We start from the raw sequence: 27,538 nt of genomic DNA, 5'->3' as shown, positions 1-27,538 counted from the left end.
CTGCTCGCGAGCGCACACAGGCGGCAGCCGCACAGTACTGAAAATGCTTTACTCATGATTAGACAGCCCCACGATTCAGCCGCAGTCCGGTCCGGGTCCCCACCGCCGGCCCGCACCCTCCCCCGCGTGGTTTCCTTCTGGCTCCTGGTGCCCAGGGCATCACCGCTCGATGGCCAGGGCCTCCGCGTGGGGCTCGGGCACGGGGAAGGCGATGTCGAAGACCTGGGTGTAGTGCTCCACGAAGTGCACCTCCAGGCCCTCCGTGATGAAATCGGCCAGGTCGTAGAAGTCCTTCTTGTTCTCCTCAGGGAGGACGATGCAGGTCACACCAGCGCGCTTGGCCTGGGGTGGTGGAGCGGCCACTCAGCCAGCGCTGGGGGTTGGCAGCTCAAGTAGGGGAACAGGCCCCCAGAGTGCAGGAAGCGGTGCTAGGCTCACCCCACAGCCGCTGAGACGCCAGGCGGGTGCTTGGCTCCTGGTGCTCGGCAGCAGCAGGACACAGCCCGGCCTGCACCCGCAAGTCCCCACGCCACGCCTAAGCCTGTGCGGGCTGTGAGCCCAGTGCTGCCTCAGCTCCCCAAGTGGGACCCACTCTTTGAGAACACTGTTCTAAGTCTGTCACCAAGCACTGGCCCCATGACCCCCGCCACTTATAGTGCCAGGACCCTGCACAGAGGCCCCCGCCCCAGGCTGAAGCTGAGGCCACCACTCCCCTTGGCAGGCTCGCCCCCATGAGGGTGCCACGGAAGCAGGGACTGCCCCTCCCGGCATGCCAGAACCCGGATGGAGTGGTGCCTGGTGCCGGGGACACTCACCGCGATCATCTTCTCCTTGATGCCGCCCACGGGCAGGATCTTGCCTGTGAGGGACACTTCACCTGTCATGGCCAAGTCCTGCCGCACGGGCTGGTTCAGGGCCAGGGACAGCAGGGCCGTGACGATGGTGCAGCCGGCACTGGGCCCATCCTTAGGGGTGGCGCCCTGTGGGGACAGCAGCAGGTGGGCGGCGTGGCCCTGGACATGGCTGTGGGGCGGGGGGCAGGCGCGGGACTGACCTCGGGCACGTGCAGGTGGATGTGCGAGGTCACCAGGTAGTCGTTGCTGGGGTCGCGCTGCATCAGGAAGGCCCTGGCAAAGGTGTAGGCGATGCGCGCGCTCTCCTTCATCACCTCCCCCAGCTGGCCCGTCACCTCCAGCGAGCCGTCCTTGTTCTCCCTGCTGTCCCCGTCACGTGGCCGTCTCAGGGACGTCTCGATAAACAACGTGGAGCCTCCTGGGAGGGGTGCAGGGCCCTGAGCCACCCTCGAGTTCCCGCGGGACACCTCGCAGGGTGGCAGAGCCAGGACACGACCACCCTGTGCGCCCTCGGCTGGCCACGGAGTGCCCCGCTCGAGCCCCCCCACCACACCCAGCCACCAGCCACGTGACCCCACAGCTCAACCCCAGGGCCTGCCACACCCTCCCAGGTGGTGTCCGCATGACCTCAGGCTGAGGGCCTCCCGGACAGTGCGGGAGTCACCCCAAAACACTGAGTGCCCACCCCAAGGCCACACCTTTTTTCTGGCAGCCCCAAAGCCCTGGGTCTTGCCCCACACTGGCCCCTTGGTGGCGGGGACGGAGGCTGGAACTGCCTGAGGCAAGGCGGGCATGAATGGGTCCCCAGTGACAACCCGGCTCACCCATGGCGGTCCAGGCGAGGCCCATGACCACACCGGGCGGCGTGGCATCGTACATGCGTTCCACCGTGAACACCGGCTTGCCCACGAAGTCCTGCAGGTTTTCAGGCGTCACCTCCACCGACTCCGCCTCGCCACTCACAATCTTGTAGGCCACCTTGCGCAGCACCTGGGCAGGGCAGGCGGGCGCGCGGGCTGGGGTGCGGGGTGCGGACAGCAGGCAGGGGACCCTGGGGCTGCGGGGCGCGGCTCACCTTCTCCACCTGCTTCTGCAGGTTGCGCACCCCGCTCTCGCGGCAGTACTGCTTGATGAGCAGCGTCAGCACGGCTGCTGACAGCCGCGCCCTGCTCTCGTCCAGGCCGCACAGAGCCCGCGCCTGCGGCACCAGGTAGCGCTGCGGGCAGGGAGCGCGCGGGTCAGCACGGGGCCCAGGGTCACGGGACCAGGGGGAGGGGCCCAGCAGGTGCCAGGACCTGCAAGGAGCCAGCGCTCACCGCTGCCACCTGTCCTCAGGCCTCTGCCCACGCTGCACCCTGCAGCGGGGTCCTCTCCCCGCCCCACCCCACGTCACCACGATGCTACTTGCTCCAAGAGAGCCTCCCGGCCCCCTGGGCTGAGCCTGCTCTGCACAGCCTTCCAACGCTTCCCGTGAGCGGCCCTGTGCCCTGCTGTCACTCCACGCTGGGACGGGTCCCTGCTGCTCCTCTCCCGCCCCAGTGCCTCAAAGCTCAGCCCTCTGGGAAGTCAGGCGGGGCAGGCTCAGGCCTTCTAGAGGGGACGGCGCCCGCTGGTTCCTGAGAGCGGCCCTCCCCAGCACCCAGCTGGGAATCTCGGGTTGGCCCGGTTCCCACTGCTGGAGCAGGAAGGACCCGCCCTGGACCTCGACGGTGGCTGACGTGAGGCTCAGGGCCGGCCAGGGCATGGCGGCCTCCCTTGCTTTACGTGTTCCCCGCCGCAGACGGCCCACTCGCTGTGTGGCCCGCCCGCCGGACGCCGCACCTCCGCGATGGCCAGCTTTTCCTGGGCCACGTAGCCGGACACATTGATCATCTCCATGCGGTCCCGCAGTGGCTCGGGGATGGTGTCGGTGACGTTGGCCGTGCAGATGAACAGCACCTTGGACAGGTCCACAGGCACGTCCAGGTAGTGGTCCAGGAAGTTGGCGTTTTGTTCAGGGTCCAGCAGCTCCAGCAGCGCCGACGACGGGTCCCCCTGGTAACCGCGCCCGATCTTGTCCACCTGGGGCAGCGACAGGGAGACCAGGGCTGGGGACACCACCTCTTGCATCATGACCACCAACGCCGGGGTGTTCTTTTTCCTGGTACTGGGGATTGAACCCACTGGCTCCCCAAGTCCTTTTTGAGGCAGGGTCTCGCTGAGCCACCAAGTGCTGGAACCTGCAACCCTCCTCCCCCGGAAGCTGGGATGATGGGTGTGGCCGCTGCCTGGGAGGGCAAGCTTGGACACGTGCCCCGGGGACCACGAGTGACCCCGGGCGAGGGATACCTCGTCTATCAGCACCAAGGGGTTCTCTGTCTTAGTCTTCTTCAGGCACTGGATAATCTTCCCGGGCATGGCACCCACGTAGGTCCGCCTGAGGGGGGCATGGATGGGTCAGGGGCCCCTTGGGAGCCCAGCCCCCACCCCTTGCACCCCAGCTCTGCAGCGCACCACGCACCCCTGGGCAGCTTAGAGAGGTGATGGGGATGTACGTGTTCCAGCCCCCGGCGGCGCCCAAGCACGCATGCCACAGAGAGGCCGATGCCCCCAGCACAGACAAGGCCGGGCCAGGCCAGGCCTGGGACCTCACAGTGGGGCCGGGCACTGCTGAGGACAGGAGAAGCCCGAGCACTTTACTTATTTATTCTTTTGTCTTTTCGAGACAGGGTCTCGATATGCAACTGAGTGATCCTCCTGCCTCAGCCTCCCCATTGCTGGGATTACAGGCGTGCACCACCACGTCCAGCATTTTATTTATTTTTTTGTCTTCCCAGTGTTTTACCCAACCTTTGTGTTTCCTGTGTGCCTGTGCAATAGCCACAACTAAGGTAGACAGGAACTGGGGCGCATGCCTGTAATCCCTGCACTCGGAGGCTGAGGCAGGACAATCCCTGCAAGTTCTGGACAGCCTGAACTACACAGTGACTTTGAGACCACCCTGATCTAGTGAGACCCTACCTCAAAAGAGCAAAAGGCAGCGAGGAAATCACAAGGTAGGGAGGCTAAGTGTGTGTGGACAGAGGTCAGGCCTGGGGTGATACTTTTGGGGTGTATGTGGCACTAAGTCTGAGTCTCCATGTGTGTTCACATGTGTGTGAAGACCCAGAAAGAGCTCCTGGCCAAAGAGGGTAGCAGTGAGCCGTGTGGGTGTCAGAAGCTGAAGCAATCCAGGCGGAAAATAGCTGTGCAAAGGCCGTGGGGCAGCAGTCTGGCCAGCGCAGGACTGAGGGCCCCGTGTGGCTGAAGCAGGGGGCGCACAGGGGAAGCAAGGGGCGGAAAGGGAACAGCGCGGGTGAGGAGGCAATGGGCGGTGCATGCGGGGCCCTGTCCGCTGCAGGGCGACCTGGGCTTTGACCCCAGGAAGGTGGGAGCTGCGGAGGGCTGAGGGCAGAGGAGGGATTCTCACTGATCCATTCGACCCCAGGTGTCAGCTTCATGTCCTCTCCTCCTCCCTCCCCCAGAATCACCTCAATGCCACGGACACCCACTATTTCAGGTGGTGCCCAGGCCTCCCCTCACCCCCGGTGGGGCCTTTGCCTACAGCTCCTGGACACGAGGCCTGGGCCTCACAGCAGGGAGAGAAGCCAGACGGGCTGAGCTTTCCTAGCCAGGCCAGCACTGGGGGCCCATGGTGCCCTCAGCTCTCATCCACAGGCTGCAGGGAGCCAACCCCACCCCTGGCCCTGGACTGGGCACACAACCGACCGGGCCACCAAGGCACCTGGAGCTCTGGCTGGAGCACCAGGCCTGGAATGCACTCCTGGGTCAAGAGGGAATCCAGCCCACAGGGAGCACCTGGATTCAGCGGGGCCTGACATCCAACACCTGGACGTGTCAGTGGTGGCGGGGGCGGGGGTCATGGCCAGGGCACCGTAACAAATAGTAAAGCCGGACAGGACGGCTGAGGTGAGCCAGCCGGGAGAGGACGGGGTGGCGCCCACCTGTGCCCCTTGATCTCGGCCACGTCAGTCATGCCCCCGACACTGAAGCGGAAGTACTCGCGGTTGAGGGCACGGGCGATGGAGCGGGCAATGCTGGTCTTGCCCACGCCAGGGGGGCCGTAGAAGCAGAGGATCTTGCCCTGGGTGGAGCGGCGGAGCTGGCTGACGGCGATGAACTCCTGTAGGCAGAGGGGTCAGCAGACGAGCCAGGGTGAGGGCCCCGCCCCCTTGGACGTCTGGGGCTGCGAGAAGGGTCAAGCTTGTCCCTGAGGGGCTACCCAGGCAGAGTGGGCACTTGCCACAGGGGGCAGGGCCCGCAGAGCCCAAGGGCACAGCTAGGCGCCAGGCTGCCTCACAACGCGCCCTCCTCTCAGGCCCGCCATGCCCACCTCCCTCAACCCGCACCTCTGGCCCTGGTCGCCAGCCCCGCTGGCTCCTGCCACCCTGCCCGGCTTCTAGGGTCCCCGCGTGACACGGTGGCAGGGCGGCATGGCTGGCCCCATGGGCTGCAAGCCCCTCAGGCGGGACCCTCACACAGCCTGAGTCTGCGCCTGAGCCCCACAAACCCGCCCCGGGCTGCTCAGCCCTGACCCTTGGCCCCCATAAACCCAGGCCGCGGCGGGCTGCAGCCAGCATGTCCATCCCGGCACACGGGCCAGCGCCAAGGACAGGGCTCTGTGCTGGCCAGCAGGGGGCAGGCCTCCCAGTGCTGTGTGCCCCTTAGAACCCGCGCACAGGCGGCCCGACGCCTGAACCCCTCTGGTGACAGTCCTGGGGGACAGGCCCGGAGGTGGCTGGGTCGGGTGGGAGCAGGGGCCGCTCGTTAGCGGCCAGGAGAGATGCGACCCCCCTGGCGTGCTGCCGGCTCGCACCACCCTTCCTGAGCCCGCGGCCCACGGTGCAGCGCGGCGCCAGGAGGCAGGCCGGGCCCCTCACCAGGATGCGCTTCTTCACGTCCTCCATGCCATAGTGGTCCTCCTCCAGCACCGCCTGCGCTCGGCTCAGGTCCAGGTTCTCGTCGCTGTGCCGGCCCCACGGGATGGACGTGAGCCAGTCCAGGTAGTTGCGGGTGACACTGCAGCAGGACAGAGCGTGGGAGAGTGGTTTGTCCGCACACTGGGGCCACATCGATGCCCCCCGCTCAGCTGGGTGCCGGGGCCGGGCCCTGCTCTGGCAGCCGGGAGGCAGGCCTCACCTCGGGCTTCTCACCGCACCAGATGCGAGGGCCACCAGACCCACCCCCGCACGCAGACCTGGCACCTGGGGTGACGGCAGCCTGGGCCATGAGCAAGCATGGCCGCAGGGCCACAGAGAGCTCTTCTCTTAGGGGGAGGAACTGCTACAAGGAGGCGGGGAAGCTGGCGGCAGGTGGCAGGCAGCTCAAGGACACCCGGCCACCAAGGTTACTCTCTGACGCTGGGATGTGCCGGGAGACGCCAACAGCCACGCATGCCACGCACGCAGAGAACTCACTCCAGGGACACACGACATCCCTGTCAAGGGCATCGACAGCAGAACCAGCCCTGGGCTGCAGGTGCCTTGGGCTGCCCTGTGGAGAGCGATCCCGGCTGGGTGGCAGTGGGAGCTGCTGTGAGCACCTTGGGGACTCGGGTGCCCAGGGCCGGACAGGGTCTGAGGAAGGGCAACAGCGTGGGCTTGTCCTGTGGCTGCCCAGGACCAGGGGCCAGGACCTGTCATACAGAACCGCACAAACCCTCTGAGGCTGGGGCGCGCGCTGCCCAAACCAGTGGGGCCCTAGCGGGCTGCGACATAAGGCACGGAAGAGCCCCGCGACCTGGGAACACGGTGCCTCACACAGCATAAGGGGCTCTGCCAACAGCAGTAAGTTAAGGACCCTGGGCTGGCGTGTGGTGGCATGTGCCTGTCACCCCAGCTTCTTGGGAGGCTGAGGCAAGAGGACTGCATGCTCAAGGCCCACTTAGGCACCTTAGTGAGACACTGCTTCAAAATAACTAATAGCATGTGGCCAGACTGTGAGCCGAGCACGCACAAGGCCCTGGGCCAATCCAATCCCACATTATCTGGGGCCCAGCACCCTCACGGGGTCCTTCCAGTGGTGCACAGAAGGGTCCTGGGACGCTGTGCTGCCCACTCTAGATGGAGGAAGAGGCCATAAGCGGAAGGCTGCTGGCACTTCCAGAAGCCGGGACAGGACCCGGGCTCTCCCTGGAGCAGCCATGCTGCCCAGGCCTGGGTGAGGCCCCGTGGACTGCAGACTCCCAAGACTGTGCAGTGATACAGGGTTCAAGACACCAAGGTGGCAGGGTTCTCACAGCCACAGCAGGAAGCTCCTCGGCTGCCCCAGAACGAAAGAGCAGTGGCTCTCGGGTGGGAGCCCTGGTTTTGTCTTCTATAAAGCGGGGGTGACCGTGGCAGGCTCTGTGTGTGAAAGGTGACTGACACGCGCCCAGCGCTTCCCGTCGCACCGAGCAGGGGACCCGCCCGCCTGGCCCGGCCACCCGGGTTGCAGCGGTGGGCGCTCACTTGAACTCGGAGGAGTGGTTGTCCAGCAGCCCCAGCTTGCTGAGCTCCTCGTCCACCACGTCCATCACGTGCTTGGGCACCACCAGCTCCCGCAGCCGCTCGCGGAACTTCTCCTCGATGGCGTCCTTGTCGTCCTTCTCCAGGCCCAGCTCCTTCTTGATGATCTTCAGCTGCTCCTGCAGCAGGTACTTGCGATGCGTCTGCTTGATCTTCTCCTCCACCTGCAGGAGGGTGAGCAGGCGGGGTGAGATGCCTGCCGGGCATGTGCCAGCATCAGGGAGAGAAGCCCAGGCCCACGGCCTGGCCTCTGCCATGGTCGTCCTTTTCTCCTCCCGCGACCCTGGGCTGAGCACAGGGCTTCGCTCCATCACTGAGCTCTAACGCCGGCGCTTTATGTTTCTTCACACAGGGTCTCACTGAGTTGCCCAGCTGGCTTTGAACTTTAGGTCCTCCTGCCTCGGGCCTCAGGGAAACTGGGTCGACGTGTGCGCCTCCGCACCAGGTCCTCCGTCCACCTGTAACCCACATGCCCCCAGCACGGCCGTGCTGACAGCGCAGTCACTGGCCCGGGTGCTGTGGGAGGACCTGCTCCCCGCATCCTGAACTGCAGGGCCCCTCCCTCTCCTGAGACGAGGGTGCAGCAGGTCGGCCAGGTTCCCCACTCCAGCTCCCCAGGGCCCATTTGTCCAGGGCCAAGCGTGCTAGACTTCCCAATTAAACATGGGCTTCAAAGCTGGCTTACAGCTAAATGGAAAAAGCAAGGCACATCGGGAAAGCAACAGGGGCTGACCGTCCAAGCTGACCACAGATCGCTCAAATCCGCCAGGTGGGCCCCCAAGGATGGAAGGTGAAAAACAGTGTCTCAACCTTCCCTGGCTGGGTCCTGATTTCCAGGATGTTGCTAGGGTAACAGAGGCCAAGAAATGCTGTCTCTCCTCAGCGTCGGACAGGCCCAAGTCCTCTCTGTGAGCACCAGGACACGAGGACTGCCGTCATGGGTCCCCTCCTAGGTTTCACCACACAGAGCTAAAGCAGCGGAGCACACGTGGCAAGGGGGAGATGACCGACAGCGGCAGGCGCCCACTGGCACCACTACTCAGGAGGCTCAGGCAGGAGGATCACCAGAGCCTAAGGGTTCCAGATCATCCTTAGCGACTCAGCGAGGCCCCAGCTCACAACACAAAATACAGATGGCCATGCCTTCCCCACTGACAGGAGGGTCTCGACGCCAGTGCATGCTCCCGGCTCCAGGCCCTGGCTGCCAAGGGACAGCCTGGCGCATGCAAGCATCCTGGCCACACCCCCAGAGCTCGGGCCTCGCCCCCTCACCTCCCTGCCCAGGCGCTGCTGCAGCTTGCTGAGTTCAAATTCCTTCTTCAGGAGGGACAGGGCCTTGTACAGCCGCTTGGGGATCTGTGGAGAGGGGTACAAGGGAGTGAGGAGCCGGTGACCGCGCACAGCAGGGAAGGGCACCTGCAGCAAACACCCCCACCCCGTGTCAGGCACACCCCACAGGGCTGTCGCCCCCGGGACCCACTATTCAGAACATGGCTGGGAGCAGGGGACACCCCCACACCAGCCCAGGGATCAACCAAGGTCAGGATGATGCCATACACACAAGGGGCGACCATGAAGCCCCTCAGAAGCAGGGCAGACGGACTTGGACGGATGGGCACCTATGTGCCCGAGCCAGGACGAGCAGTGGAGCTCAAGCCCACGTACGGGGACGCACTCACGTTGGTCTCCTCCAGGACGTCCTGCAGCTCGTGGGACTCGGCCCCGGTGAGCGCGGCGCCCATGTCACTCAGGTAGATGGGGTTGTCCACCACCCGCTGTCCCGCCTGCATCATCTGCAGCACCGACTCTCTGCGGGGGGCAGAGTGGGGACAGGGATGCTGGACTACACCCCAGGAACCTGTGGCCGGCTGCCCTATTCCCTGCCTGAGGCTTCCAAGTTTAGGATGGAAAGGGTCTGCTGATTTGAGCCTAGAGACAACACCCACTGCCCCTGCAAACCAGGTGACATGGTGACCCTGCCACACTCCCCTCTCGTCCTCCAGCTGCTGACAAGGAAGGCTTCAGGCCAAACCCAGCAAGGGGCACAGTGTGTAAATAGCCTGGCTGCCAGAAGAGGGGACATCCACTGCAGAGGCAGGGCCACGCATCCCAGCCCCCTGCCCTGTGCCCTGCCGAGATGGCACCGAGAAAACCCCGTCCGCCCAGCTGTGTACTGACCTGTACAGCGGGTTCAAGGCGATGATGTCCCGGATGGTCTTCACAATCTCTGCAGTCAGGGCCTGGGGAGCGGACACCACGCTGGCACCAGCAGCCCGGAGCCCCGCCCACCACAGCTTCGCAGGCCGGGGGCTCCCCACCCAGCCATTGGCATCAACCCCTCGAAGACCATGGCGGGGAGGGACGGACACAGGCGCCAGGGGACCAAGAGCTAAAGCCAAAGCTGTCGCCGAGTGTGCCCGAGTGTGTCAGCACAGGCCGCTGTAGGGAGAAGTGCGGCGGCTGTCCTCCTTCCCTCCAGTATTCACTCTTCCTTTCTTCCCTCCCTCTGCCGGGGCTGCTGGGAACGGACGCAGGGCCTCACGCCTGCCGGGCCAACGCTCCCCATGTACTACACCCTGACTCCTTTACTGTCTGCGACGTGGTCTCGCTTCACTGCCTAAGCTGGGCAGGAACTGGTGACCTCCTGTTTCAGCCCTCCTTGTCGCTGGCGGAAAGCCAGGTGCAGTGGCCTTTTGGAAAATCAGTGAGGTAGGTTTGGTGCCTTGAGCTGGGTCACTGACGTGCCACTGGCTCTGGCACAGTGTAGCCAAAACCACTGGGCGCCCGCCACGGCCAAGCTGCACCGACACCACCCGCCCCGGGCTGCTGGTCCTGCCCGACTGGGCTGAGTGAGTGAGGAACCAGAGCCGGTCAGCAGGAGGCGCTGGTACCTGCCCTCCCAAGAAGCCCTCTGCCATCCCAGCAGTCCAGGAAGCTACGAAGGGGATCGAAATTTAAACCCAGTCTGGGAAAATTAGTGAGACCCTGTCCTAAAAATAAAAGAGAACATTGTCTCTGGGGTCTCAGAGCCTCCTTATCCTGGCCTCTGAGTCCCCTCTCCGGTCTTTCCCTCACCGGGGGTTCTCACGGGAGATGCTGAAGCCTGCTGCCCAGTGCTGCAAAATCACGGGGTGCTCTCTACATATGTGTTAGTTACAACTAAATGAAATTTGCATCCCGCTCCTTCACCATCTCAGGCTACTGAAGCACTCAAATGCCACAGGGGGCCGAGGGTGCAGAATGGTAAACCATTTCTACCTAGCAGGGCCATGGCAGACATCACCAATCGATAGCGGCAATACCCACCCCTCAGGGGTCTCTCTCGACCAAGCACCGGGCCACAGTGACCAAGAGGGTCAGATTAGAGCCACTGCCACCACCTGGCATGTTCCCCTCTGGGAGGCAGCCAATGACATCAGGCACATGCCAAGGAGCTGGCACATTCTAGGCCTTCGATTGAAACCTGGCCTACCAAGTCACAAAGGCAGGACGGCCCAGGCTGGGCGGTGGGGTGGCAAGAGACTGTCCCGTCCCCTGCCAGCTGTCCCTTTCTCCTCCCCGCCACTCCCTGGGCACCATCATGGGCAGAGAGGGACCCAGTGTACTGCCTTCATCTCCCAGGCAGGCCTGCGAGGAAGGGATGCCACTTATTTCAGGAGAGCCAGGCGCACCAACCCGGGCCGTGACTCTCCCCGGAGGGTGCGAGGCCTACTCGCCGGGCCCTGCACAGCACTCGTGGCGACTTACTTTCACTTCTTCAGTGACCTGGAAGTCTTCGTGGACCACATTCTCCACCTCTACCATGAGCACCTCCCCGGAGGCCTCCATGGCGGGCTCCTGCCCTGCCTCCCTCGGGGGCCGGGCGCTCAGCTCTTCCTCCGCCTCCTTCTTGCTCCGCTTGGTCTTTCTGCGGGGCTTCTGTCTGTTCTCCAGCTCGGCCTCCTCAGGCTCCACCTCCAGCTGTCGGCTGATATGGATCCTGGTGGGGGAGCAGAGCCCAGGTGAAGACCAGGGCCGGGGGCTCACGGGGTTCTGGTCACTGACAGTAGGTACGGAGGTGGGGCAGTCACAGGGCCTCAAGCCAGGCACTGAGCTGCAACCCCACGGCCAGGATCCCCTCTACCAGGCTAGAAACCCACACTCCCTGGGTCTCTGGCAATGCACCACACGCCTCCTACTTTTTTTTTGTGGTACTGAGGATTAAACTCAGCTGAGCTGAGCTACCTCCCCAACCTTTGTGTTTTTATTTTAAAACAGTCTAAGTTGCTAAGTTGCCTGGGCTGAGCTTGAACCAGGACTTTTGCACATGGCTACAGCCCCAGGCCTTTTTATTTTTAGTTTTTTTTTTTATGGTACCGGGAATTGAAATCAGGACCTCGCACTTGCCAGGCAGGCACTTGGGCCACTGAGCTATATCCCCGGCACCCTTTTAATTTTATGTATGTATGTATGTATGTATGTATGTACGTACGTCTTTTTGAGACAGGGTCTCACTATGCAGTTCAGGCTGGCCTTGCGCTCACTTTGTAGCCCAAGCTGGCCTCGAACTTGCAATGATCTTTCTGCCTCAGCCTCCCAAGTGCTGGGATTACAGGCATGCGCCACCATGCCCGGCTACCCCCTTTTTATTTTGAAACCATGTCTCCCCAGGTTGCCCAACTGGCCTCAAACTCGAGACCCTCCTGCCTCAGCCTCCCAAGTAGCTGCAATGACAGGTGTCCCTTTCTCCTCCCCGCCACTCCCTGGGCACCGTCATGGGCAGAGAGGGACCCAGTGTACTGCCTTCACCTCCCAGGCAGGCCTTCAAAGCCTTCGAGGAAGGGATGCCACTTATTTCAGGAGAGCCAGGCACTCTCCCACACACTTGACAAACTTGTTATACCCCCCTGCCCTGTTCCCAGGCCTGGCCTCAGTGTCAGTGACAAACGATAGGCCTGACTGACCAGGAGGGTAGGTGTGGGGATGTAGGGGACTGGGGCTGCTCCTTTCCCAGTCATGTACTTAGGCCCCATATGCTAGACACACTGCTGGTCGCCCGCGTACCTTCTGTGTCCCGTAACGATCATGCGCAGCTTGTCCCCAAGGTCCTGCATCTCATGGATCTGGGCAAACGTGCCCGTGTGGTAGATCTCATCCAGGCTTTCGACCACATCAGACTCATTGCTGAAGGAGAGGAACACAAAGGTGCTGCACAGCTGCGCTCATGCGCAGCAGGACGTCTCCGGCTGAGAGGCACGAGGGAGGAAGAACCTAACAGCCATCACTAAAAACCAAAGGCAGCCTCCTGGGCCTCTGGCAGGGAGATGCCGGCTCTGGTCTGTCACCAGGGGCATGGCACGAACACAGGCAGTAACCATGAGTCAACCATGAGGAAGGGACCCGGGCGGGACTGATTTTCTCCCACTCCCGTGCCAGTGCCTGCTTCAACACAAGCACCCTGTGGGCTGGAAGTGGAATGAGTTGCCACTTGGAGTCCAGGCAGACATCCCTGCGGCTCTACTTGGAAGCAGCTCTACGGGCATTTGAATCCTAACACCTTGAGGTTCACCTCCCCCGATCTTGACGAGGCACGGAGTTTTTCCTTTGTGGTGCCGGGGGATGGAGCCGGGGGCTTCACACAGGCTAGGACAGCGCTCACCACCGGGCGGCACCCCCAGCACAATGCGCGGAGTTTAACACAGGAATCCGGCTAGGAAAGGAGCCACACAGGCGGAAGTAGGTGGCAAGCAACTGGGCAAAGCTGCTTCTGGATTTCCCCGTGGCTCCATCACCGCCCAAGCTCCGCCTCCTCCCAGACCATCGCGGCATTAGCTTCTCATGCTCTGAACCTCGAATGTGCGGGACACAGGCTGTGACTCCTTAGGAGAATATAATGTCTGGTGATCTGAGGCGGGGCTGAGGCGGAGAGCTAGCACTAGGGACTGAATTACCGTATTACCATATCATAAACATTTAATTAGCATATCATAAACATATGCTAATTAAAGAAAGGAACTCAACGCCTCCCGCCCAGTCTGTGGAAGTGTCTTCCAGGAACCTGGTCCCTGGTGTTAAAGAGGCTGGGGACCACTGGTCTAACACAAGGAGCCCCAAGCGCCGTCCTCAGAGGGCAAGGCAGCTGCTCAGCTCTTGGCTTTTCTCTTTCATGAAGGCAAGAAGATTCCCACTACTCTACAGTGCGGGCCTGTGGTGAGCTACGGTGGCTTCAGTGAAGGGATGAAGGAAAAATGACACTTACTTGTCATCTCTCTTTAGAAAGACGCCGACATAGGGCTGGGCAAGTCGAACTTTCCTTCTTAGCAGCTCAACCAACTTCTTATTTTTAACCTAGCATGACAATGACCCCAAAGTGAAATGCAGGGTACGTGGTCTAGCTGGGAAACTGACAGTGGTTCTAGAGTTTTCTAGATCATTCTCTGGGGACATGCTAACCTGACCTAGGACACTAATCGACATGGTCCAGGAACACTGAACTGGAAGAAAGGAAAAAAAAAAAAAGATGAGGCAGGGGCCCAGGTGAGGCAGGGTTAACTAGTAACTACTTGTATTCTTTAGCAATCCTCCCCTTTCTTTCCCAAAGAAAGTTCAAAGTAGACAAATGGCCAGAAACAAAAAAATGAACATCTCTACCTGTTCTAGGGGCAAAAGCTTTGTGTTGCTGTGGAACTGGGGATTGAACCTAGGGCCTCTGCACTGAGCTACATCTCCTGTCCTTGTTAATTTTTTTTTTTTTTTGGTACCGGAAGTCGAACTGAGGACCTTGCACTTGCCAGGCAGACTCTTGTGCCGCTGAGCTATATACCCAGGCCCCTGTCCTTGTTAATTTTTGAGACAGGTTTCTCATACAAGCTGGGCTCGAACTTGCAATCCTCCTGCCTCAACCTCCCACAGTGCTGGCATAATAGATGTGCACCAGCTTCAGATGTTTTAGTTTGAAAACCCAAATCATTCTGTTTTCACTAACCTAAATACAACACTACTGTGTGTAAATCAAACGTGGCCCACTGCCCACGGTGGCAGCTTCCTCCAATCTTCAGATGAAACTACTTCATCACACCTAGGTGCTAGTCACTGATGTTCAAAACCCCAGGAGACAGAACATTCTTGATGCCACTCGATGCAGGTTGAGGACTAGTGCTGTCTTCCAGGACATATGTGATGTCCTTAAGGTCAGCTGATCCTTTTCAAGTCCTTGTTCTTTCCCAGGCCACATTTTCTTTTTCTTTCTGGGGGTTGAGCCAGGGGTACACTACCACTGAGCTACATCCCCCATCCTTTTAATTTTAAGAAGGGTCTGACAAGTAGCCCAGGCTGGGCTTGAACATGTAATCTTCCTGCCTCAGCGTCCCAAGTAGCTGGGATTAGAGGTGGGCACCTCCATGCCTACTTTTCTGGGACAGCTCTTGATGGTCAGCCCTTGAACTCTGGTGGCCACTGGAATCACCAGGACTGGTTAAAACTGTGGAGCCCCACCTGTGGGGTTCCCGACTGAGGAGACCTTGGGGGCCAAGAACAAGCATTTCAAACCAATCCCCAGTTGATGCAGAGGTAGTGATCACACACTGAGGACTGGTGTTTCAACCAGCTCCACCAGAGGCTCTAACTTACCTCTGGGGGCTCCTGACACTAGAGATGTACTGTGCTTTTGATGAGAAGAAAGCCCAGCACATCTGACGGGAGGATCCATGACCCTCTTTAAACTGTTCAATAAAGCCACTGCTCTACACTCAAAGTCACCAACAAGGAGCGCCTACCACAAGCTAGCCATGTAGCAGCAACTACAAAATCAAGACTAAACAGAGCTTTGCTAACAGGCTGAGAAATATTTACTGGCTCCAGAGGTGTCCCGTTTTCCCGCAGCCAAGAGCTGACTGCTGTGTGCTTGGCACCTGTCTCCCGACCCTGTGGTCCGTTCTTTTTTATCACTTACAAAGCAACACCAGCAGAAAAACAGCAAGGACCACAGGCCAGTCTGTAAGTGTCACCCACAGCAATTCACTGAACCCTCCTGGCTAGCCTTGGCGGGCACACAAGTCTCTAAAGAGCCACCTCTCTGTGCAGGGGCTGGTGCAAGGGACATCTGTCTTCTCTTTCCAGGGCTGAGACCAGACCTAAACTCTCCTGGCACTAGAAGCCTGGGGTGGGAGGTTTAGGAGGATTGCCAGGGGTAAGCAGCGGTACACCATGGGAAAAGGCCTCCAGGGCCATTCTGAAATACTGTCAATGTCTTCCATGAATACCTATACCTGGCCACGGGACTCTCATGAGGGTGCTGGTAAGTGATAACTTTCCCCAGGGGAAAGAGCAGCAGCTTATTACCGAGGCAAACTAAGCACCCGGCACAGTTGCAGACCCTTCAAAACAAGACCTCATGTAACTTCCACAACAGTGCCAAGAAATAAAGACACTGTTTTGATGTCTAAGTCACAGAGGAGAAAATGACTAGTTGACTGGTCTGGCTCTGGGGTCAACCTCTGTAACCACTATCACACCAAGGGCCTTGGGAGCCCTGAGACACAAGCAGTGCCGGAGAAGGGGGCGCGGCGGGGACGGAGACGCCGGTCCTGCACACTCCGGCTCTGCTGCTGCTCGACCCCGGAGATTTATTTGGCAGAGGCCGGAGCAAAGGAAGAGCCGGAGGGCAAACACAGAGGCTGACGCATTGCGTGACCTTGCTCACACACTTCACTGTTAACTTTTCTCTTTTATGAGCATAAGTTTCTACAGGAGATTATAAAAATGTTCTTGGTTTTCGAAAACGGAGGTGAGGTGGGTGATCAGGCACGAGTGTGTCTCCTCTGAGAGTTCACACTCCTTGCACTCACTGATTTCTCACAGTTACATCACCCTGTTTCTTCCCTTCCCCCTCCTAGCTCGACTCCCCCAGATCTTATCGGTTCTCGGCCTCTTCCACCAAGACAAACGCTCCTTAGGCCGGGGACTGTGTCGGACTCGTTTAGTATTGTGCCTTCCGCGCCTGTTACAGGCTACAAGGTCGAGAACACTCTACTGAAAGAATAAATCATGTCCTCTTCCCACCTTCCTCCAGTCTCTAGTACCGTTCCTTGCTATCTGATTTCCAGCTGTAATTACTGCCCTTCTCAACCTAGAAGGTAAGCTACAAAGGCAAGGATCTACCTCTGGCATCTAGATCTCTGACACAGGTCAAGCAGTCAAAGACATACTCGTTCAAGGAGGGAATGAATCCGGACCCCAACAGACTCGCAAACTGCCGCCTGAGGGAGTGTTGCAAAACGTTCACCGAGACCCGCAGGTCAGTGAACGGATGCACTGCCTCTGGTCCCGCCCAGACTTCTATCCCCAGGACTCTCACGAGGAGAGTCCTGAATTCACCGGCTTCAACTCCCCTCATCTGATCCTAAGGGGCTCGCGGGGCGGGAGGGGGGCTTTGGCTCAAGCGCGCCGATCTAGCGCTAAGCAGACAAGGATGGGAACGCTAGGCATTTCGCGAGCTCGTCTCCGATAAAGTTCTGAGGCACGAAGGCGCTAACCTGTTGCTGGCAGAAGTGGGGAGACTGAGGCCGAGGCGGGGGCGCTCTTTACCTCGACAATCTTGATAAAGCGCGGGAACACCGGATTGCGGCTGATGGCGATAAGCGGCAAGTGTGGGAACACGTCCGGGATCGTCATGGGCGTGAGCGCCGTAATGACTGGGCCTTCCCCGCCACCTGCGCCGCCCCCCACGCCCCCGGACCCTTCCTCCGCGCCGCCCTCGGGGGCATCGTCGCCTCCCGAGAACGCCCCGCCGCCGCGGCTGTTCGCCTCCCAAAGCCCTCGCCACTGGCCTGCGGTGGCCGGTCCGCGGCCCAAAAGCACCCAAGGAGGTGTGGCGTCGCAGGCTCGCCGGCCTCTCGGTAGCCACGGTCCGGCAGTAGTCGGGAGCCGCCCCCCGGCGGCGGCCAAGAGCGGCCGCCGCAGCGCCCAGCACCGCGCCGCTGCCCAAAGACGCACGTAGCCTGCGCTCGCCGCCATGGCCCGGCCATACTGGCGGCGCCAGGCACTGATGTCACTTCCGCTCGCCCGGCTGGGGCGCACGTGACGCCAGGCGCGTACCCCGGCTCGAGGGGGTGTGGTCGGAGACGGACCCCGACTCATAGCCGGGGCTCAGGGCTGAGGCACAGGGGGTACGGTGTGGCCGGGGCGGGGTCCGAGCTCCCTGTTGATCGGCCTCTGGAGTCCAGCTATCGCGCTCTAGGCCCCTTCGAGCCGCTTGTAAAGTTGTGGGCATGCACCCGCACCACTAGAGCAGTAGTACTGCTGCAAGATCAGCCTTTGAAAACTTGTGGGCAGCCTTTCGCCCACGTGTAGGCGCGCGGGTGGAAGGAACACTCAAATTTTCAGGGTGCGTAGGCAGGTTCGGGCTTCCCGGCAGACAGCATACGCATGCGCACACTGTACACGTTGCGCGGCGGCCGTGTGCGCATACCCCGGCTGCGGCTCAACCGTACAGCGGGCACAGTTTCGGCCTCTAGGGATGCAACTGCGCATGCCCAAAGTTCGGGAGGCCCGCATCGTTTCCAAGCGTGCATGCTCAGATTTGGGGTTACTCAGTGCGCATGTTCAACTTCTGCGCCGCGCATGCTCAGATTGTGCGGCGAGTCCCTGGCGGTTGTGCTGATACCGGAGAACTCAAGATAGATGCTTATGTTTATATTGATAGCGGTGGCGGCGATCGTGCGGCTCTGGCCGCTGGTTGGAGCTCAGCCACTGTGCCGGTGGGGCCGCCCTCCCTGCATGAGAGGGGCCTGGCTCACCCTGGAACCGAAGCCACTGAGTTTCTGCTTTAGGCTTTCTGGGCACAGACTCGCTACCTCCCTGTCGCCCATGCCTCTGTGGAGTACCATTTCCACTTCAGGACCTGGGCTTGGCTCCCACCCCTCGTGCTCACCTTGGCTTTGCCCTGCTGTCCACAGACAGACCCCTAAGTGGTCTGATCTCGTGCTTGCCCTCCCCGGCTCTCTGAGGGAAGCCAGCCTAGAAGCCCAAGTTCCCTGCGCAGCCCGCAGCGCCTCACGGCTCACATCTGGGGTCGGGTTACCTTCTGCCAGGAGCTGTGCTATGCACTGCCCCATGTTTAGCACCGTCTCTGGTCTCCGACTTTTAGATCCCGAGAGAACTTCCTTCCCCACGTTGGTGATCACTCGAAAAGGACTCGTGCCAGGAGGCCCCTGAGGATCTGAGAGCCCCTGGTCTGCCCCTCGGTCTTGGTCCTCCAAGCCAGGCTACCTCAGTCCGCCTGTGGCACCTGCTTACCTTTTTTTAAAATCCCAGGGCCTTAGCACTGAGCTGTTATCTCCAGCCCTTTTTATTTTTTATTTTGAGACAGGGTCTTGCTAAAGTTGCCCAGGGTGGGCTCCAGTTTGTGATCCTCCTGCCTCAGCCTCCCAGCGTGCTGGGATGACAGGCGTGTGCCATCGCACCCTCCTCTCCTTACTTATTTTCTGTTCCCTATAACTGCTTTTTCCTATCACTAACTGATGTTACTTATTTTTTGACAAATTGTTTCTTCTGTGTTACTGTCACTGGAGCATTGTTCTATAAGGATGTAGACAGTTTTTGTTACTTGTTTTTGTGCTGGGGACAGAGCTCAGGGCCTCCCACAGGCTAGACAAGCATTCTACCACTGAGCTCCACCCCCAGCCCTAAAATGCACACTTGATTTAACTCCTTAGCCAGGACATTTTTAGATATCAGTAAACGTTAGGTGAGTGGGTACGTGTACAAGTACCATCGGGGCCAGGCAGGTGGCCAAGCCTGTTCCTGCCTTCAGAAATGACCTTGAACTGTTGCATTCAGCAGGGATCTGTTTGCTGCAGTGTAGTAACAGTGTGCATCAGGTGTGTGGCTCCGACTCAGCCTCACAACAACTTTTTAGAGTAATGATGCCTTAATCTTATTTTACAGGTGTGAAAACAGACCAAGGGAAATTCAAGACATGCTTCCCAAAAGACAGAGCTGATAGGTAGAGAGTGAGGTTTTTCTGTAGGGTTTCTCTCAAGATCTGAACCATACCTTGTATCCAGTTCTTCCATTTCCCCAGTCTGGTTCTCACAGCAGGATGCTTTGAGAATTTGTTGTCCCTGGCATTGTGGCACACACCTGCAATCCCAGCACTCAGAAGGCTGAGGCAGGAGGATTGCTGAGAGTTAAAGGCCAACCTGGATTCCATAGTGAGTTCAAGGCCAGCCTGAACTACGTAGGGAGGCCCTGTCTCAGAAAACAAAACACAGAACAGGTACTTCATAATTTGATAGTTTGACCAGAGACAATCTGTAAGAAGTCAGACTAAAATATTCAATAAAAACTGACAAATTGTTTCTCCTGTCACTTTCTTCTAGTGTTCACAAAGTGAGAACAGGAAAAGTGTTTAATGGTGGACAGCAAGTTCCTGGGGTATGTGGTTCCTTCCTTACAATATTCCCTCACTTTTAGCTAACGACCAATCAGAACATTTTGTAGAATTTCTTTTCTTTTTGTTGTTGTTTTTTGGGTTTTTTGTTTGTTTTTGAGACAGGGTCTCTCTGTGTAGTGCAGAGTGGCCTTGAACTCACTTTGTAGCCCAGGGTGGCCTCAAACTCACAGTGATCCTCCTGCCTCAGCCTCCCGAGTGCTGCAACTACAGGCGTGCACCACCACACCGGGTTTCCTAGTATTTCTTGGGTACCAATAATGTGTCCATAACTTAAGAACATTGCTTACTCCAGTCCTTACAATTAATTGGCCTTAAAGATCTGTCATTCCTATAGCGATAACAAACAAATTGAGGGGCTGGACATTTAGCTCAGCTGCACAGCACCTGCCTGGCAAGCGCAAGGTTGTGAGTTCGATTCCCGGTACCAGAAAAAAAACAAAACAAACAAACAAAAACAAACCAATTGAGGCCAGGTGTGGTGACACATGAGTGTAATCCCAGCACTCAGGAGGCTGAGGCAGGAGGATTATTGCGAGTTCGAGACCAGCCTGGGCTACAAAGTGAGCTCAAGTCCAGCCTGAACTGCATAGCGAGACCATGTCTCAAAAAGGCAAAAAAAATTGAGAAAGATTTGGTTGTAGTGGCGCACGCCCATGATTCCAGCACTGTGTGAGGCTGAGACAGGAAGAGGGTGAGTTCTAGCCTGGACGACCTAGTGCAGCTTCGTCTCAAGATTGAAAATTTTATAAAGGGGCTGGAGTAGCTCAGAATGAAGTGTCTGGGTTCAATTCCTGATACCACACACACACACACATTGAGAGTGATCAAGAAGCCCAAAGAGGGCCTGGGGATTTAGCTCAGCAACACAGCCTGGCAAGCGTGAGGTTGTAAGTTCAATTCCTGGTACCGGAAAAAAACAAAAACAAAAAAATTTAGTTTTGAGCCGGGCGTAGTAGCACATGCCTGTAATTCCAACACTTGGGAGGCTGAGGCAGAAGTATCATTGTGAGTTCAAGGCCAGCCTGGGCTACATAAGTGAGCTCAAGGCCAGCCTGAACTGCATAGTGAGACTCTGTCTCAAAAAGACCAAAAAAAAAAAGAAAAGCCAAATGCAGAACTGGTTTGGAGCTCAGATCATGAGAGTTTTTATTTAATGTTCAGTCTACATTTATGTTTGAAGAGCATCCCCCCACCCCCGCAACTAGAGCTTGAACCAGGGCCTCACACATGCTAGACAAGTGCTCTGCCACTGAACTACACCCCCAGCACGTTTTATTTGTTATTCTGAGAGAGGGTTTCACTGTGTTGCCCAGGCTGGGCTCCAGTTTATGCTCTTTCTTCCGTAGCACCCCCAGTGCTGGGACTGCAGGCAAGGGCCTCCCCAGCCTGGCTGGTGGAGATTTTTCTTTTCTTTTTTTTTTTGAGACAGGGTCTCACACTGTAGTCCAGGCTGCCTCGGCCCCCCTAGTGCTAGGATTACAGCTGTGCGCCACCACGCCCAGCTGTTGGAGATTTTTAAATGCAGAGTCGCACAGGAAGCCAACCCTATGGCTTTGTCTACACAACACAGTGCCACAGGTGAAGTCACGTGAGCCAACGTGCTTTAAATGCGTAGGGAAGAATTCTGATCGGTTCAGGGGGTCTCCTGTTCACGTCGCACAACTTCAGAAGTAGTGGCCGCCTTTATAAGGGATCGAGTCTCTAGTTTCTAACATGTTAGCACCAAGATTCTTCATCCTCTGGCCTCTCTTCCAAGTAGCTAATCATCTGTGGGTTGTTTTGTTTTCTTTTGTTGTTTTGAAATATGGTTTTGCTATGTGACCTAGGCTGGCCTTGAGCTCCTGAGTTTGTGATTCTCCCACCCCACCATCCCAGCAGCTGAGACAACAGGCGTGAGTCTCTATGCCCAGTGTGGAGCAAACATGTAACATATATAGGGATAAAATGTGATATGGGCGGGGTGTGGTGCTCCCAGCGCTAGGGAGGCCGAGGCAGGAGGATAACCACAAGTTCGAACCCAGCCTGGGCAACGTGGTAAGTTCTAGGCCAGCCTGGACTACATAGTGAGACCATATGTCAAAAAAAAAAAAAAAGATGTATATGAATCATTAGCCTGTGATTTGATTATAGATCCAGAACAAATCACAATATTCCAGTGAGAAACCATCCCCAGCTTCCCCCAGTGGTTCCATGTGATATGGCCACACAACCACATCTAAATGGGAAGTAAAGCCAAGTATGGTGCCACACACCTGCGGTCCCAGGATTTAGGAGGCAGAGGCAGGAGAATCTCTTTGCCCCAGGAGTTCGAGGGCCGCTTGGGTAACATAACAAGCACCTTATCCCAAAACAAAAACAAAAACAAAACAAAAGAACAGGAAGAAACCACCTTTGTAATTCCGATTTCACCCTTTATATTTGTAATGTCACACATTAGGAGATTGTTTTTATTAGTTGTTTACTGTTAATGACTGTATGAAAATATTGCCTTTTTCATTCTAGGATGCCCTGTATTTTCCATCTACGACAACAAGCCTGATTAAACACCCATGTAAGAAAACCACAGCACTGTATCTAGGGTAAGTGGCACATGTATGTCCTGTTTTCTTCCATTTCTCTGGAAATTTAGATTTTTTGCTCGTTTAGTCACTCAACAAACATAAACAAAGACATTGCATTGCTGGCTGCATGGCTGCAGGGCATCTGCAGTCAGGAACTACGGGTGGAGAGAAGGGGGATAGCATGCCGGGAAGAAAAGTAACTAAGCACATTACAGTGTGGGTCCTGCAGTCCCACGTCCAGGTGCTCACTAACCCCCAATACCTTCCAAATCCCTTTTGTAAAAATTGGATCTGTGCTGGGCAACTCCACGCTTCCATCCTTGTCCTTATGCCTTAGACGATACAGTCTGTAGTGCCGTATTTCCACAGCATTCCACAGGCCTGGGTACAGCTCACCGGACGTTACGTAAACTATAGAAGATGTTCCAAGTAGGTCACACACAAACGCTACCCCATTTTATAAAAGGACTTGAAACTGGTCACAGTGGTACACATCCGTACTCCCAGCAACTCAGGAGGCTGAGGCAGGAGGATCTCAAGTTAAAGGCCAGCCTGGGCAGCTTAGTGAGACCATGTCTCAAAAAGCGAAAGGGCTGAGGATGTACAGTGCCCCTGGGCTGGATCCTCTGAGCCACAAATAAATGAAAAGGACTTGCAAATTGGCAGATTTTGGCATCCTTGGGGAGGGAGTCCTGGAACCAGTTCTGCATGGATACTGAAGGAGGACTGTACGTGGGTGTGGGTATGGTCTGCTGAAGATGCTTGATATAAGCATGGGGCAGAAAATGTCAGTTTCTAATGAGGAGTTGATGTCAAAACCAGGGTGTTGAAGGATGAATAGGAGTCCCCCGGGACAGAGAAATGCTGAAATGTCTGTGGTCTTGGAGAAGAGCAGTCAAAGGAACAGAAATATCATGCACTGTGCCTAGTGACTCAGGGGACCGAGTAGGACACTAGATGTTTGGCCTCATCCCAAAGGCAACAGAGGGTTTGGGGCTGTGAGATTTGCACTTGCGTAGAAGATGCATTAAAGATGGGAGTCAGGACCAGAGATGTGCAAAGGCAGAGAGGCGAGTGCTCAGGCTGCAACAAAACAGAACATGAAGCGCCGGGCATGGTGGCGCATGCCTGCAGTCCCAGCACTGGGAAGGCTGAGGCAGGAGAATCGTTGCAAGTTTGAGACCAGCATGGCCTACAAAGTGAGCTCAAGGCCAGCCTGAACTGCAGAGCGAGACCCTGTCTCACAAAGACCAAAAAGGGCCGGAGATATAGCTCAGTGGCATCAGCGCCTGCCTGGCAATTGCAAGGTCCAGAGTTTGATTCCTGGTACCAAAACAAAAACAGAAACAAAAAAACAGAACATGAAAAAAAATATAGAAAAGACCCCCACACGTAAGAGGAGACTAGCATGGTAGGAGTTGAAGGTCAGCTTGGACTGCACAGGCGACTCTGTCTCAAAAAAAGAAACCAAGCCAAACCAACCACCTGACACATTGGACTCATGCAATAACATACCACACTGTACCGCTGACATAGGCACAATTACCATGTGTCAACTGAAATTTTATTTATTTATTTATTTATTTTGCCTTTTTGAGACAGGGTCTCACTATGCAGCTCAGGCTGGCCTTGAACTCACTTTGTAGCCCAGGTGGGCCTCGAACTCAGAGCGATCCTCCTGCCTCAGCCTCTGGAGTGCTGAGATTACAGGCATGCACCACCACACCTGGCCTTGAAATTTTAAAAATATATTTTAAAAAATCACCAGCAGGGCTGGGGATATAGCTCAGTAGCACAAGTGCCTGCCTGGCAAGCATGAGTCCTGAGTTCAATTCCCAGTACCAAAAAAAACATCAATACAAAAAAATCACCAGAGTTTATAAATCAGCCATGACCAATTATAAAAGGGACTTATGCAGGGTGTGGTGGTGTATGCCTGTAATCCCAACACTTGAGAGGCTGAAGCAAGAGGATCACCACAAGTTTGGGGCCAGCTTGCACTACATAGTGAGTTCAAGGCTAGCCTAGACTACATAGTGAGACCCTGTCTCAAACACTGAAAAAAAAAAAAGGAATTATGAAAAGTACCATTCACAATAGATATCAAATTTTTCTTTTTGCAGTGCCTAGGAATCAGTAAAGTTTTAAAAACACAATCGGGCATGGTGACACATCCCAGCACTCAGAAGGCTGAGGCAGGAGTATTGTCACAAGTTTGAGGCCAGCCTAAACTACGTAGTCTCAATTCCTCACTGAGTAAAATAAAATAAAACATATAGCAATTAACTTAGCATTTCCTTTTTGTTGAAAACCATAAAATGATGGGGGGAGGCGTGGGAGCCAACTTGAATATAGTAATGATATACCATGTTCATAGATAGACTTTCCCATTTTAAAAGTTCCTGCATGAAGGAACCGATTATTTCTTACATATGCATCTCTCTTCTGAAATTATTTATTTTAATGTGATAGAGCTATATAAATTACAAAACTGGAGCTCCTCTTGTCACTTAATGTGCATTTTATTTCATATTTGATGTGGTCCTCCATCTTTTAATTTTTTTTTTTTTTTGTACTACCAATGAGGCATTGCTTTTTCTTTAATTTTGAAGCAGGGCCTTGCTAAGCCGCCCACACTGACCTCAAATTTTTGATCCTCCAACCTCAGCCTCCTAAGTAGCCAGGATGACAGGTGTGTGCTGTTGAGGTCTGAGTGGTCACCTTTTAAAAACAATGTTACTCCTTCCAGCGGGAACTGCCATCTTCCAGTAATTTGCAAGAATGACGAACACAAAGGGAAAGAGGAGTGGAGCCCGGTAAATGTTCTCTAGGCCTTTTAGAAAACATGGGGTTGTTCCTTTGGCCACGTATATGCAAACCTACAAAAAAGGGTGATATTGTACACATCAAGGGAATGGGTACTGTGCAAAAAGTGATGCCGCACAAATGTTACCATGGCAAAACAGGAAGAGTCTACAGTGTCACCCAGCATGCTGTCGGCATTGTTGTAATCAAGCAAGTGAAGGGCAAGATTCTTGCCAACAGGATTAATGTGTGTATTGAGCTTATTAAGCACTCAAAGAGTCAAGATAGCTTCCTGAAACGTGTCAAGGGAAATGATCAGAAAAAGAAGGAAGGCAAGGAGAAAGGTACCTGGTTCAACTGAAGCCGCAGCTGGCCCGGCCCAGAGAAGCGCACTTAGTGAGAACCAATGGGAAGCAGCCTGAGTTATTGGAACCTGTTCCCTATGAATTCATGGCATAGGCTGGGGATGGAGCTCTGCCATTGAGCACCTGATTGCCGCTAGGTACTCTAGGCCCTACTTAAACAGAAAAAATCATCCTGTGTTGTAAGGATGGTTTTCTTTCTTTCTTTCTTTTTTTTTTTTTCAGTCTTTTTGAGGCAAGGTCTCCCTGTGCAGTTCAGGTGGGCCTTGAGCTCACTTTGTAGCCCAGGCTGGTCTCGAACTTGCAATGATCCTCCTGCCTCAGCCTCCCGAGTGCTGGGATTACAGGGGTGCGCCACCACGCCCAACTGGTTTTCTCAATTGAACAGGTGTTTCATGCATTTACCTCAGAAACAAGTATCTGGAGCAGATTTTCATCCCACCTAGTCAGTTGTGTCAAGTCTTTACTCTTCGGTGTTTTTCTTGCAGAAGATATTGCTGGGGTATTGTGTAGGTGTCTACCCAAATGGCCGAACATTTATGAAATATTTATATTGGCTTGAAGATCCTGTAAATCACCACGGGGAAAAGACGTAGCAAAATAAATGGAAGTCACTGCAGTTAAATAAATGGAAGTCCGTCTCAGTTAAATAAATTGTTTAAAGCATCAAAAAAATAAGTAAAAGCAATGTTACTTCAAATACCCAGGCTGTAGAGATTTGTTTATGCAAAATAAACAAATATATAATGGTAATTAAATGGTCTCTAGCCAAAGAAAGATTTCACAGGAATGAAACATTTTCAGAGTATCTTCATTTTTCTTTCTTTTTTTTCTTATGTGAAACCATCCTGATTTGGCTTTCATTGTTGATTTCAGACGGCAGGTTTTTTTCACGAGAGATAACTTTGAGAACAGTCTCCATCCACTCACCATCCCTCCGTCAATGATGGTAATTATTTCAGGAAACACTTTGAAGGCTGCTCAAAATAAGTGATCGGGATGATGTGGTCAGGAAACATCCGACTAGTCTGTCTTTGCTAGTTTAAGATTATTTTACAGAGTGAAAGACATTAAGAAGCCATTTCTTTTTTGATTATTTCTTATTAGAAACATAATAATTGCATTCTTCTTGGGAAATGGGTATATGTACATATGGCATAACCTTTATTCCCCCTTCCCCTCCCACCCCCCCATCCCCCCACCCCTTCCCATGTCGGCAAAGTCTAGTTCCCGATTTCCTGCCAACTTTCTTTTATTTTGCTCCTTTGATTATTTATATGTTGGCTTTCTTGTATAAGAGAAACCATGTGATAATCAATCTTCTGTGTCTGATTTGCTTCACTTAGCATTATGGTCTCAAGGTGCATCTATTTTCCTACAAATGACTCAACTGCTCCCTTGTTTATGGCTGAGTAGTACTCCATTGTGTAGAAATATCGCATTTTATTTATCTGTTCATCTATTTATGGGCCTATAACTGTTTCCAAGACTTAGCTCTAAGAAGCAATTTCTAAGCTAAAAGAAGGGTTGGTTTTATTCTGTCCCTACTACAAAATGAGCTCACTGTTGAGAAAAAGGGACCAGAATGGCTGCCGAGTGCTCTTCCTTACTTGGGTTGTGTCGTATGTTGGTAAATCGGACGCTGCCTGACTTTGCCTGCAGTAATTTCAAGTCCTTCCTAACGTGTCTTGAGGCAGAGAATGCACCCTTTCAGTTAGTGTCTTGAGAAGTTTCGCTGCCGAACCTAAGGAAAGTCCTGCCCTGTGTGCACACACCGTGGACATGCTCGGAAGAGCGCCGTTTCCCACGTATCTGACGCACTGTCCTCTAAACCCCGAGGCTGTGCTCTCAGACAAGCCCAAGTAAGGCAGAGAAACTGGGGCTGCATCCGGGTATCACCGACTCGGATTTCCGGATTTTGCTCCCAGCGGGCCCCAGCATATTGAGTTGTTTGAAAACCAAGCGGGGGCGGGGGCTC

The 27,538-nt window shown here is 55.7% G+C and overlaps 2 protein-coding genes and 1 pseudogene across 3 annotated transcripts in view; 2 read left to right on the top strand and 1 right to left on the bottom strand.

Moving 5' to 3' along the window:
- Positions 1-34: 34 nt before the first annotated feature.
- Lonp1 (lon peptidase 1, mitochondrial) lies at positions 35-17,418 on the bottom strand. 2 transcript variants are annotated; one of them, XM_005405760.2, is made up of 17 exons: positions 16,964-17,418; positions 13,638-13,726; positions 12,443-12,562; positions 11,147-11,378; positions 9,578-9,639; positions 9,079-9,208; positions 8,672-8,755; positions 7,343-7,563; positions 5,774-5,912; positions 4,838-5,016; positions 3,183-3,270; positions 2,676-2,915; positions 1,930-2,070; positions 1,679-1,844; positions 1,055-1,272; positions 816-980; positions 35-342 (listed from the first exon to the last, which is right to left on the bottom strand). In XM_005405760.2, the coding sequence occupies exons 1-17, from the start codon at positions 17,390-17,392 to the stop codon at positions 160-162; spliced, it is 2,886 nt and encodes a 961-aa protein (XP_005405817.2). In that variant the 5' UTR covers positions 17,393-17,418; the 3' UTR covers positions 35-159. The 2 variants fall into 2 exon arrangements, with proteins under 2 accessions (XP_005405817.2, XP_013360651.1); XM_013505197.1 differs by lacking the exon at positions 13,638-13,726 and having other exon boundaries at positions 16,964-17,037.
- Positions 17,419-17,995: 577 nt separating this feature from the next.
- Catsperd (catsper channel auxiliary subunit delta) overlaps positions 17,996-27,538 on the top strand; it is a gene marked incomplete in the record, with an annotated part of 47,718 nt that continues 38,175 nt past the window's right edge. The window contains 4 exon segments of the mRNA XM_005406146.2: positions 17,996-18,135; positions 19,759-19,813; positions 22,335-22,411; positions 26,437-26,509. Of these exon segments, the coding sequence (XP_005406203.2) occupies positions 18,059-18,135; positions 19,759-19,813; positions 22,335-22,411; positions 26,437-26,509 (282 nt within the window).
- LOC106146791 lies at positions 25,172-25,657 on the top strand (annotated as a pseudogene).

The sequence above is a fragment of the Chinchilla lanigera genome, unplaced genomic scaffold, assembly GCF_000276665.1.
Source record: "Chinchilla lanigera isolate Chin_1 unplaced genomic scaffold, ChiLan1.0 scaffold00094, whole genome shotgun sequence".
In the NCBI taxonomy this organism is placed as follows: domain Eukaryota; kingdom Metazoa; phylum Chordata; class Mammalia; order Rodentia; family Chinchillidae; genus Chinchilla; species Chinchilla lanigera.
Note: the sequence above shows the minus strand (reverse complement) of the source record. Positions and strands in the feature narration are given on the sequence as shown.

Bases quoted from the DNA above. Each gene is read 5' to 3' on its own strand.
- Lonp1 (XM_005405760.2), bottom strand. From the start codon at position 17,392: ATGGCGGCGAGCGCAGGCTACGTGCGTCTTTGGGCAGCGGCGCGGTGC. The intron at 2,071-2,675 runs GTGCGGCGTCCG...CCCTGCCCGCAG, and splicing joins AAAAGCTGGCCATCGCGGAG to CGCTACCTGGTGCCGCAGGC. The intron at 1,273-1,678 runs GTGAGCCGGGTT...CACCCCTCCCAG, and splicing joins CCTCGCCTGGACCGCCATGG to GAGGCTCCACGTTGTTTATC.